The sequence below is a fragment of the Lepidochelys kempii genome, chromosome 2, assembly GCF_965140285.1.
Source record: "Lepidochelys kempii isolate rLepKem1 chromosome 2, rLepKem1.hap1, whole genome shotgun sequence".
NCBI classification, from domain to species: Eukaryota; Metazoa; Chordata; order Testudines; family Cheloniidae; genus Lepidochelys; species Lepidochelys kempii.
This window is the reverse complement of record NC_136381.1, coordinates 157,825,307-157,837,489: the sequence shown is the minus strand read 5'-3', so window position 1 is coordinate 157,837,489 and position 12,183 is coordinate 157,825,307. Positions and strand designations below refer to the sequence as shown.

Below are 12,183 nucleotides of genomic sequence, written 5' to 3'. Positions count from 1 at the left end.
TCAGCCTGGAACCTCTTCCTGCACCCCAAACCCCTCATCCCTGGCCCCAGCCCGGAGTCCTCACCCCCTCCTAAACCCCAACCCTTCTGCCCCAGCCCAGTGAAGGTGTGGGAGAGCGAGGCACCAAGGGAGGGGGAATGTAGTGAGTGGGGGGCAGGGCCGCGGGGCAGGGGGCTTGGCCTTGGGGAAGAGGCGGGGCTAGAGTGTTTGGTTTTGTGCGATTAGAAAGTTGGCAACCCTGCCCTTCAATAACATGGTGTCCCTGGATTCCAATTCCATTGATCATGATACAGTTACAAAAACAAGTCAAACTTCCTAAATCCCTGATGTGAAATACATTCAGACTCAACTCAGGTGGAGTCCAGAGCACTTAGAAAGATGAAATTCACCCCTGACAATGCAGAGCAGGGTGTAGAGCGCCTGGTACCCCCTTCTGCCCCCTGTGGCTATTATTCCAGTCTGGGAGCTAGAATTGCAGCCCCTCCAGGTCGGGGATGCTGGAGTCACTGGATCTGTGTGAATGCAGATCTCTTCGCCTTCTCCCAGACCACCTCGGTGTGCTGGAGCAGAGACCTTTTCTGCTTCAGGCTTTTGTTTCGACCTGCTATTGCTGGAAGCTGACAAAATACCTACAGGCAAATTATCACTTGCAAGTTAAATCTAACTCTGTTGGCAAAAGCCAAATACTTTAATACTCCCATGTGCTGAATCGGCTGCTGAGCAGTCACAGGTCAGCAGAAGCCAATGGAATGAATCTGCTGAATGGCAAATCTGCGTCTCTCTCTTTCTCTCCTGCTCTGGCTGGGCAGAGGCGAGCTGCAGAAAGGGCAAGCCTCCAAGCTGTTGGGAGTATGGCTGGGGAGGAGCTGGTAGCTGGGTGTCCTGCAGAAGTGTGGTATTTGGAGGCTCTGGGTGAAATACTCTTTGGGTCCCACTAGGTGCTAGAGCCCACAGGGCCTTGCAGCTGAGGCACCTTCAGCACATGCCCCTGTGTCACGGTGTACCTACCATGCTATGAAGCACTGAACCAGAACAAAGATGGGTGACCTCAGTGGCCCCACGAGGTGGCAATGATTACATAGTTACAATGGGTGACATTCATCGCTCCCTCCTCACCCACTGTCTGTTGCACAAAGCCTGAGAACATGGTCTTTGAGCAAGGGCGTACATGGAGGTAGGGGTGAACAGAATTCCCCTCACAACCTCCCAGAACAACTCTGGAGCCACTCCGCAACCTCATATCAGTTTCTGGGCTGGAACAGTGGCTGTGACCCTGACCCATCTCCTATGCAGTGGTTTGTGGCTATTGGATTCATGTAATTCTGGACACAATGGGCCATCCATATTTGCTGATGCAGAGCTAGCGCAGGGCCCAGCTGCACCACATGCAAAGATCCCTGCATGGCCACTCTGCAGGAGCTCTTGTGGTTCTCCACTGGGGAACTTCTGTAGCCCCTCTGCTGATGGGTGAATTTCACCTGTTTACAATGGTCGTTTACATTCTGTGTCAGAAAACCTCAAGTCTATATATCCTTCTCAGCTTGGAAAGCTGATTCATGAGTTTCCAGCAAACTAGCTTTAATCACACACATTCCATCTTCGGTTCTTTCCGTGATTCCCAATACAAATATTCAGATGTAGATACTCACCCTGAAGCCAGTCATCCTGTTTTTAGTTAGAATGGTACAAATACAGTAGTAGATTGTTTTAAGATCAAACTCCACACATTGTGGCTGTTTACAGTATGCTCCAAGTGAGAGTAATGCGTAACTAAGGGCAAACTAATCCAGCACTGCAACTGCATTGGTTGGGACTGCTGCTGAGTAGCCATTGTGGCTTTTGTCCATAAGAGCTGAACATCTTAGTAGCTGCAGAGGTAGTGGTCTAAATACAGATCTGAAAGAGAAGGATACCTTCATCTATTCCTGACTAATTCTACAGCCTCAGTCAAAATACTTAACTTTTCTGCCTTTGTTTCCCATCCGTAGCATAGGGATAATACTTACACATAGGTTTCAGAGTAACAGCCGTGTTAGTCTGTATTCGCAAAAAGAAAAGGAGTACTTGTGGCACCTTAGAGACTAACCAATTTATTAGAGCATAAGCTTTCGTGAGCTACAGCTCACTTCCTCAGATGCATATCGTGGAAACTGCAGCAGGCTTTATATATACACAGAGAATATGAAACAATATCTATTCCCACCCCACTGTCCTGCTGGTAATAGCTTATCTAAAGTGATCATCAGGTGGGCCATTTCCAGCACAAATCCAGGTTTTCTCACCCTCCACCCCCCCACACAAATTCACTCTCCTGCTGGTGATAGCCCATCCAAAGTGACAACTCTTTACACAATGTGCATGACAATCAAGTTGGGCTATTTCCTGCACAAATCCAGGTTTTCTCACATCCCCCCCACCCCCATACACACACAAACTCACTCTCCTGCTGGTAATAGCTCATCCAAACTGACCACTCTTCAAGTTAAAATCCAAGTTAAACCAGAACATCTGGGGGGGGGGGGAGGGGGGGAGGAAAAAACAAGAGGAAAGGTAATGCAAGGTAGCCTGTTTCCTCTTGTTTTTTCCTCCCCCCCTCCCCCCCCAGATGTACTGGTTTAACTTGGATTTTAACTTGAAGAGTGGTCAGTTTGGATGAGCTATTACCAGCAGGAGAGTGAGTTTGTGTGTGTATGGGGGTGGGGGGGATGTGAGAAAACCTGGATTTGTGCAGGAAATAGCCCAACTTGATTGTCATGCACATTGTGTAAAGAGTTGTCACTTTGGATGGGCTATCACCAGCAGGAGAGTGAATTTGTGTGGGGGGGTGGAGGGTGAGAAAACCTGGATTTGTGCTGGAAATGGCCCACCTGATGATCACTTTAGATAAGCTATTACCAGCAGGACAGTGGGGTGGGAATAGATATTGTTTCATATTCTCTGTGTATATATAAAGCCTGCTGCAGTTTCCACGATATGCATCTGAGGAAGTGAGCTGTAGCTCACGAAAGCTTATGCTCTAATAAATTGGTTAGTCTCTAAGGTGCCACAAGTACTCCTTTTCTTTCTACTTACACATAGAACCTCACAGAAGTGTTAGCGGATGTTAGTTAATTAGCTGATGTTCATAAGGCATTGTTTTACAAGTGCAAAAAATGCTCGGAACATACTGAAAAGCATCCAGAAGCCCTAAGACCCTTTTCTGGAGAATTGCTCCTTGGATTTTAATTTTTTTTTTAATGTTGGCAGCTAAGTACAGCCTCCAGCATAAGCAGCTAGTCACCCTACCTGCAGCAAAAGGCTGGAAGGATAGGAGATTGTTCCCACTCCCTTTTATATGCAGTGAGTTAGTTTTAAGTTTAAAAGTTGCACCAAAAAACCATCTCACTAACCCTGCCCTGTCCAAATTGATATGATTGACTGATTCCTTTCCACGATGTTTATGGGGTAGGAATGGCCTAAAAATTTTTCCTGGTTCACACAAAAATTGCTAAGACTAGCTGTAGCCTAGGACGGTGGTCAGCATCTCTTAGCTTCTGAGTATGCTTTTAAGAGTGAGTACAGGCTCCGGGATCTATTGGCAAGTCTATCGGCAAGTCTCTTTGCTGCCATTGTTGTAGAACGGGAAGCCAGGAATTGCTGCATCCTAGAGCAGGTTGGAGAACTGACTGCCCTGCTGGTGGGTTATCAATTGGTTTTGTAACCTTTGGGCAGTGAATAGATAAAGCTGTGAGAGGCACTTCAGAAATGCTTACAAATAGTAGGCTCCTATATAGAACTCTGTTCCAGATTTGAGAATTTGTGGGGGTGGGGAGTTGCCCACCCCAAATGGTTGTACAGTGGTAAAAACTGCACAAAACCAAATACAAACATTGGCTCGTGCTAATACTGTAACCTCTGTTTAAAAAGAGCATATGGCATCAGAGCAAATAAACAGGAGCTGTAAGAGTGCATGGCTGCAAACAATGAGAATAGCCCCAAACTAATTAAATACTGGCACTATGGATATGAATATGGTAAAAAGAAATGAAAGGTGTATATGGGAAAGAACATTTGAAGAGTATCCCTATAGAAACCACTTGACAAAACTGTGTAGAAGCAAAGAAACAAATGAATAAATGCATTTAGTGACAGGTCAAAAACGGCCAACCTCTTTGCTTTGTTGTGACTGTGATGCAGTTGAAATTCTGATACCTGACATATGATTCTCCTAATTAATAAAAACATAGCTAAGTTCACAATCGAAATGGGAGCAGAGGGAGATGCAATTCCAGATGACGATTCAGAATAATTAAAGAAAAGCACAGAACACTAGGGCTTGGCTGTCTGAGATTATGGGGCATCTAACTGCTGTGTTTGCTTCTTGAAGAACGCTTGCTGACAGTAGGAACATTTTTCCTACTTCTGCTACAGAATATGAAGGCAGATCACATCCTGCAGCCCCATCGAGTCAGAATGGGTGGGCAGTGGCACATAGAATCATAGAATATCAGGGTTGGAAGGGACCTCAGGAGGTCATCTAGTCCAACCCCCTGCTCAAAGCAGGACCAATCCCCAATTAAATCATCCCAGCCAGGGCTTTGTCAAGCCTGACCTTAAAAACTTCTAAGGAAGGAGATTCTACCACCTCCCTAGGTAACGCATTCCAGTGTTTCACCACCCTCCTAGTGAAAAAGTTTTTCCTAATATCCAACCTAAATCTCCCCCACTGCAACTTGAGACCATTACTCCTTGTCCTGTCCTCTTCTACCACTGAGAATAGTCTGGAACCATCCTCTCTGGAACCACCTCTCAGGTAGTTGAAAGCAGCTATCAAATCCCCCCTCATTCTTCTCTTCTGCAGACTAAACAATCCCAGTTCCCTCAGCCTCTCCTCATAAGTCATGTGTTCCAGACCCCTAATATTTTTTGTTGCCCTTCGCTGGACTCTCTCCAATTTATCCACATCCTTCTTGTAGTGTGGGGCCCAAAACTGGACACAGTACCCCAGATGAGGCCTCACCAATGTCGAATAGAGGGGGACGATCACGTCCCTCGATCTGCTCGCTATGCCCCTACTTATACATCCCAAAATGCCATTGGCCTTCTTGGCAACAAGGGCACACTGCTGACTCATATCCAGCTTCTCGTCCACTGTCACCCCTAGGTCCTTTTCCGCAGAACTGCTGCCTAGCCATTCGGTCCCTAGTCTGTAGCTGTGCATTGGGTTCTTCCGTCCTAAGTGCAGGACCCTGCACTTATCCTTATTGAACATATCACATATGATATAGCCCCCACAAAAAACTCACAGAGAGAAGTGGGCGCATACACTTATTATCTCACAAAAGGCAGTGTGGCCTAGTAGGCAGGAGCACTGGATTTTGGGAGTCAGAAGACCTGGGTGTCTATTCCCAGCTTGGCCACTGGTCTGCTGGGTGTCCTTCGAAAATCACTTTTCCCACGCTGAGCCTACATTTTCCCATCTGTCAAATGCGGGATAATGATACTAACCTTCTTTGTAAAGCACTTTGAGATTTACTGATGAAAAGGCTAGATAAGAGCAAGCTTTTATTCAGGGCCGTTCCTCAGTCATATGCAGCTGCATAGGGCACCCAAAAATTTGGGGCACCTCTGGGTCTTACTGTCCACCAACCTCCCTCTTCCTATCCTGTTCTGACCCTTCCTGCAGGCTCCCACAGCTAGCTGCTGCAGCCTGGTGAGTCTTCCTCTGTAGGGGATCTAGTCACTTAGAAGTGGAAAAAGCCTTCCAACCTATTTGCACAACACTGAAACTGTTAAAGAGCCGTTCAAGTGGTAATGAAGCCATTTAACAGGCATTTGCCAACCCCAGATATATACTGTCAGTTTCTGAATTTACTGACAAAAACAGTCGTGCATTACTGTAATATTTACTCCAAACATGTTAGTCTACAGGACCTTAGTTTAAAATTTGCTTTAAAAATATTTCATTAGTGTGTTGCTGAAGATTATAAAATCACTTGCATAGATTTTTAGATGCACAATCTGAGTATTCATCTTTAGCCTTAAATGCTTGGATCTTCAGACATATAGCTTTTTAAATAAATCCTTCAAAAGACCACTCTTATCTAAAATACACATTTTAATTTTAATTACTATAGTACAAAAAACTTGCTTCCAAAGTCGTCTTGTCCTTTCTGTCCATCCCTTTGTCCCTTCACCTCCCTGTTGAAGACAGCCCTTAAAGGGACAACACCCCTTTCCTGCCAGATAGCTGGACAAACAAGTTTCCCTTTCTTTACTTCTGACTATTTGATTAACTAGTTTCAAGAGGTTTCAGAGTAGTAGCCGTGTTAGTCTGTATTCGCAAAAAGAAAAGGAGTACTTGTGGCACCTTAGAGACTAACCAATTTATTTAAGCATAAGCTTTAGTGAGCTACAGCTACTTTAGTAAGATACAAAATCCTTTGTTATGCCTAAAATCTTCAGAAACATATGTTTTAAAGTTGATGAAATTTCATGAATATGTCTATTGTTATGGAGATCGCACAAAATAATTTTTTTTCTAAAAGCAGTGAACATTGTTATGAACACACTAAACCTCTGTGACTGATTAATTTAAAATAATATCTTTGTTTCAGTAAATTAAATACGTAGTAATCTGGAATGATTACTTTATTAAGGCTTAAGAGTACATTTAAAATATAAAATCAGCTTAGAAATACTGATTAAGAAAATGTAAAACAGAGAAGAGCTGCATCATGTATTCCCTAATATTTAATATTGTATTCAGCAGGACAGCTGACTTGCCCTTACTACAAAGTTTTTGCAAATAAATCTCTGACAAACTTCAGGGTATATCAAAAAAACTGTGACTGACATTTTTTATTCCCAAGTTTACTGCTTTTAATTAGGTACTATCTGCATGTCCAGTCTTCACCTTCTGGCATGCGGTGGAAAACACGCTCCATTTTCTTTAGGAAGAAATTGCAGAAGAGTGTTTTTTTTCAAATGTCATTTGCTTCATTTGGGTTCAGGGATTTGGCTGGAAGGGTGTGATCAGGGAGGGGGAGAGAAGAGAGGAGAGAGACAGTGGGGTGGGGGTGGGACCTGGGCAGAGTGGGGGCGGGGCCAGAGGCAGAGGTGGGGTGGAGTATGGGCAGGGCCACAGGGAGAAGAGGTGGACTAGGGAACTAGCCTTCCCAAGTGGCAGCTTCACCCACCACCCATCATGCAGGTAAGAGCAGGTCGGCTCCCGAACACCCAGCACGTGCTGCAGTCTCCTTAGGCAGGGGCCATATTCACAGAGCCGAATATGTCTGCGCCGCACATTCTGTGTGAGGGAGAGGGTATGGGTGGTCTCTGCGGGGAACTGTAACTCTCTGCCGCCGTGAGGTGGGCCGGGGGGCTCGGTATCCTTTTCTGCCTTGTCCATCCTCCCGACCCCACCCCACCCCAGGCTGCGAGGCCGGGCTGCTGTCGGGCATAGGGGCAGCAGTTTAGTAATACCGCATAAATCCTAAGGACGGCCCTGGTTTTATTATTATTAGACGTTGAGATGGACCTCCCAGGAGCGGAGAAAGAGGGTGACAGACCATCAGCTTCCCTTACACTTACACACACATCAGCAATAACCAGTAGATAGCAAGGCCAAACTCGTATGGGAACCTCAACCCATGCACTTGCGCTTTTAGGGACCGTAGGTTTGGGTTCATGAATGCAACAAATTTCAAAGCCAAGCACAGTTTAAGTGAATATGAGGTTCAAAGTGAATATTTCACATTCCTCCACCTCAGCATTTTCAATGTGTCAGTCCACGTAGTACATAGACACCAGTGAAAGGCAAGTGTATATTACCTGCAGTCACAAATAAGGGGTGTGTAAGACTCCTATAACTGACATAAATGGAGAGCTAATATTTGGCCTAAAAAACTGTACCTCAAGTATTCTTAACATTTAAATTGATTGCTTGAATCTGGACTGTGTAATTTTCAGTTATTATAACATGATGTTTTTCAAACACCGATAAAGACACATTCTTCTCCCCAAAGAATTCATAATCCAAGGGCCAAATCCTGCTCACTTCTGTGACATACAAGGCAAGAGTGGAGAAGCAGGGAAAGATCAATTATGAAAGGCTTTCAATTTGTAGTAGAAGCTGTGAAGAAGGGGGAGCCAGTGGAGGGATGGAGGTTCTGGTATGATCATAACAGGCCAGGAAGAGCATCTTAGCAGCTGTACTTTGAATGGACTTCAGGTAAGGGTGAGGTGCGTGTTAGCAAGGCCAGAGAGGAGCAGGTTATAGTAGTCAGGAGGGGAAATGGTAAGGGCCTGAACAGGAGCTTTAGCTGTGTGGGCAGTGGGAAAAAGTACATTAGGTAAATCACAAGACTGTAATTTTGGAAAGGCTGTGGAGGAGAGTAGTAATGTTGAGAAGGGAGGTATCTCCCCTTTTTGCATATGATATGCATAAAGAATGAAATTGATGCTAAAATATACTTTTGATAAAGAATTAAATCCCTGTCTCACAATTGGCACTGCTAATACAATTGTAAATTTGTTTGAGAAGGTAGAGTTGGAAAAGACCTTTCATGACATCCTCTCTCTGCCAATGCAGGGTTATTTCCTAGAGTACATTGCCAAGTGCTTTGTTCAGTCTTAGTAGTTTTACTTTACCCTAATGATCATTTCTCTTGGGAGTTTATTTCACAAATTAATACATCTCACATCCCTTTCTAGCATTTAAACAATAGTCTTGTGTTAGTTTTTGTTTCTATAAACTTGAAAAATACAGTTAGGTCTAAGGAAGCTAGCTACGGCAAACCAAGCTAACACAGTGTCATGAAACATGCTCAAATGTGGTCTGAAATATTCACTGCTTCATATTTGTTCTTCTTCTAGGGTGAGCCCGGTGTGGGACTGCCAGGACCACCAGGACTTCCAGGCCCTCCCGGCCCATCCGCTCCATTCAGAGGATTTGTGAGTTTCTGAGGCTATCTGAGATTTAGCTCTGCTTGTCTTGTTCCTTAGCACAGAGTGAGGTAAAACTTAACAACGAGGGGCAGTCTGGGGAAATAACCATGTAGCCAATGTGTATAAATGGTCAAAAAGTGTACACACAATAAAGCAAACACACATTAATACATAACTGACTTAGGCCTGTATCCCAATCAGCACATACCCATTACATGCCTAAGTTGGAAGTGGGCAAATGTGCACTTGTTCTTTTGCAAAAGCATTTCTAAAGATGTGAGCCATAATACTTAGAAGAAAATATAAATGAGATGTTCTCAAAAGACACCTGTATTAGACATTTTAAAATTTGAAAAAAGAAAAGGAGTATTTGTGGCACCTTAGAGACGAACCAATTTATTTGAGCATAAGCTTTCGTGAGCTTTAAAATTTGAATTACTCATTTCCTCCCATGCCCTAACACAGGGATGTTTTGACAATCATTTGTATTTGCTGTTAAATAGAAAAGCATATGTTCTTAGGATGGTGAAGTTCTCTTTTTCAGTACTCAGGAATGAGGAAGTGAAAAAGAGTGATCCAGATTGCACTCTCATCTGTACGCATGCCTCTCCTATAGGTCTCACAGAGAGTCATGCACATGCTGCCAAAGAGCGAATTAGGCCCAAGGTTTTGATTGCACTGGCAGTAACTGGTTTCACCCAGAGATAAAGCTAGTTGTGGTTTCCATTGAAGTCAATGGTAGTTCTGTGTTTACAAGATATCATGTCTGTTAAGATAAAACTGGGCCCATTGTGTATTAAATTTTGTATTTAACAATATAATTTGTAAAATATGTTATAAGAACCTTAACTTTTGGATTGCCTGGCCCAGAGCCTGGCTGTGGGTAAGGAGCACACAGAGCAACTCAGGAAGTGGTCACAAAAGTGACACCAAGCCATCTTTGTGCTCATCTGACCTTGGGCCTACTGCATACCAACTAATTTCTCTGGCATGAGACAGAGCAGCTCAAGGGTTACTCGAATGTACCCCAGCTGATGACAACCCCAAGGGACTGATAATGCTGCTGGGGATCACTAGGGCATGGTGACACCCCAGGCCACTCCTTTTCCCCCAGATTGACCTCAGCAAACAGAGTGCCCTATGTGTGCTATGTAGACTCTTCATCTCAAGAGGATCACCCTTGATCCTCATATTGCCTGCTACAATATCTTTCTGGCCATTTTATGCTGGGGTGCAGTGCAAAGAGGCTGGAGTGGATCCAGAATCTGCACCCTTGACTTCTGAGTATTTACATAGTAAGTTTGCCATTATATTAACATCAACATTTATATCTGAGACACAAGGTGGGTGAGGTAATATCTTTTATTGGACAAATTTTGTTGGTGAGAGAGACAAGCTTTTGGGCCTCACAGAGCTCTTCTTCAGGTCTGGGAAATGTACTCAGTGTCACAGCTAAATGTAAGGAGGGGAACAGTCCCGCTCTTGTGGGGAACTTTCCTGGTTTCTGCCCTACCCCAGTGAAGTGGGCTAGCGAAAGGATCTGAGTCCTCGCTCCCACTTCCTTTACCCAGTGGCCTCCCTGCCCTTGAGGACTCCCCTTCCACTCTCCTGTCTGGCAGAGTCCTTGTAACCCAACAAGGCTGGGCCCAGGATTCCTGGGGGGCTCGACCCCCAACCCTGCTGTGGTCACCTAGGACAGGGGCTAGGGTGTCCCCACTCCGGGGTACTCTCTCTGCACTGGGCACTTCTCTGACCCACTGACCATTACATACAAGTTAAAGCAAATGCAAGTTATTTAATCAACAATTAATTTTAAAAAGAATAAGGAATAATGGGAAAGGTTAAAGGAAACACATCACCCCACCCTATGGCAGGGAACATCACAAACAGTGTCTCTGGAACGTCCGGGCAGTTCACAGTCTGTTCCTTGTAAGTCCCAGGCCTTCTTCTCAGGCCCTGGCTGTGCTGCAGGGATGCTGGGGGTTGGACACTTGCTCTGGTGGTGGCCACACGCTCTCAGGCTCTAAGTGGTAGGACCCTTCTTCCCAGTGTCGCCCCCGCCCTGTCGGGGTTATGATCCAACCCTGGCCTGCAGAGCCCCTTGGCTGAGGCGTCTCCCTGTGCTGGGCCCGCTGCCCAGGGTCCCCCTCGCTCTCTCCAGCTGCTCACCGCACCCAGCTCCGGATTGCTCCAGCCCCAGCTGCACCACTCGGTCTCTGCACTGCTGCTGCTGCTCTGCCTCCAGCTCCCTGGGCTGCTTCTCTGGCCCCTCTGCCTCTGGTTGCTGCAGCTCTGCTCCCAGGACAGGTCTGCTCTGCAGGCTGCTTCTGTGACTCTGCTCCCAGCACTGACCTGCTTCCTGGGCTGCTTTTCTGGCCCCTCTGGCTCTGGTTACTGCAGCTCTGCTCCCAGCACAGGGTCTGCTCTCTCTGGGCTGCTTTTCTGGTCCCTCTGGATCTGGCACAGCTCTGCTCCCCAGCTCAGCTTCGGCCCCTGCTTTCTCCTTAGCTCGGCCCCACTCTGTCTGACCCCAGGCAATTCCTGCTCACACAGAGGACGGGACCTCCCTGGCCTCCTGACTCCCTGATTAGCCTGCTCGCCCTGTCATTCAGGCTGACCTGGAGCATTGGCCTCTCCCCATTGTTCCTGGCGGCTGTCAGTCTCAGGGTCCTGATTCCCCATTGACCCTTCCCCCTTTTTAGTACTGGGAGCTAGCAACTAAAACACCCCCACTGAATGTTAGTAAGGGGGCAACCGTCCCCTTACATAAATACAAGGTGGAACAGATTGTTTAGAATAAGTAGTTAACACATTTCAAGGGACCATTCAAGATTAAGTTGCCAGTTAACCGCTCTTCAGACATTAGGGGGAAAGGAAGGGAAAAAAATATAAACAAGGAAACCCAGGCAGAGACCCATCATATCTGGCCACGGCACTCTTACTGAAGAAATATCAGGACCCTTAGACGCCATCCTTAAACCACTCAGCACACAAAGGGCTCGCTTCCTCCAGGACACAACCAACTTCCTCCAGAAATTGCTACTTTAACAACCTCCCTCAGAACACCACCTATGCCACCATGGATGGCACCTCCCTATACGCCAACACCCCTGACAATGACAGCATTGCTTCCTGCCTCAAATATCTACAAAACAATGGACAACCCTCAGTTATCCACCTCATACATGTCTCCAAACTCCTCCATTTCATCCACACCCCTAACAATTTTACATTCAACAGCATACACTTTGTCCA

The 12,183-nt window shown here is 45.8% G+C and overlaps 1 protein-coding gene across 8 annotated transcripts in view; it reads left to right on the top strand.

Annotated features, from left to right (window-relative positions):
- Nucleotides 1–12,183, top strand: part of COL15A1 (collagen type XV alpha 1 chain) — a 282,083-nt gene that overhangs the window by 141,386 nt on the left and 128,514 nt on the right. For all 8 annotated transcript variants that reach the window (XM_073332560.2, XM_073332555.2, XM_073332559.2 and 5 more), the window contains one exon: nt 8,857–8,934. In XM_073332560.2, the coding sequence (XP_073188661.2) occupies nt 8,857–8,934 (78 nt within the window). The remainder of the gene's footprint in view (nt 1–8,856; nt 8,935–12,183) is intronic.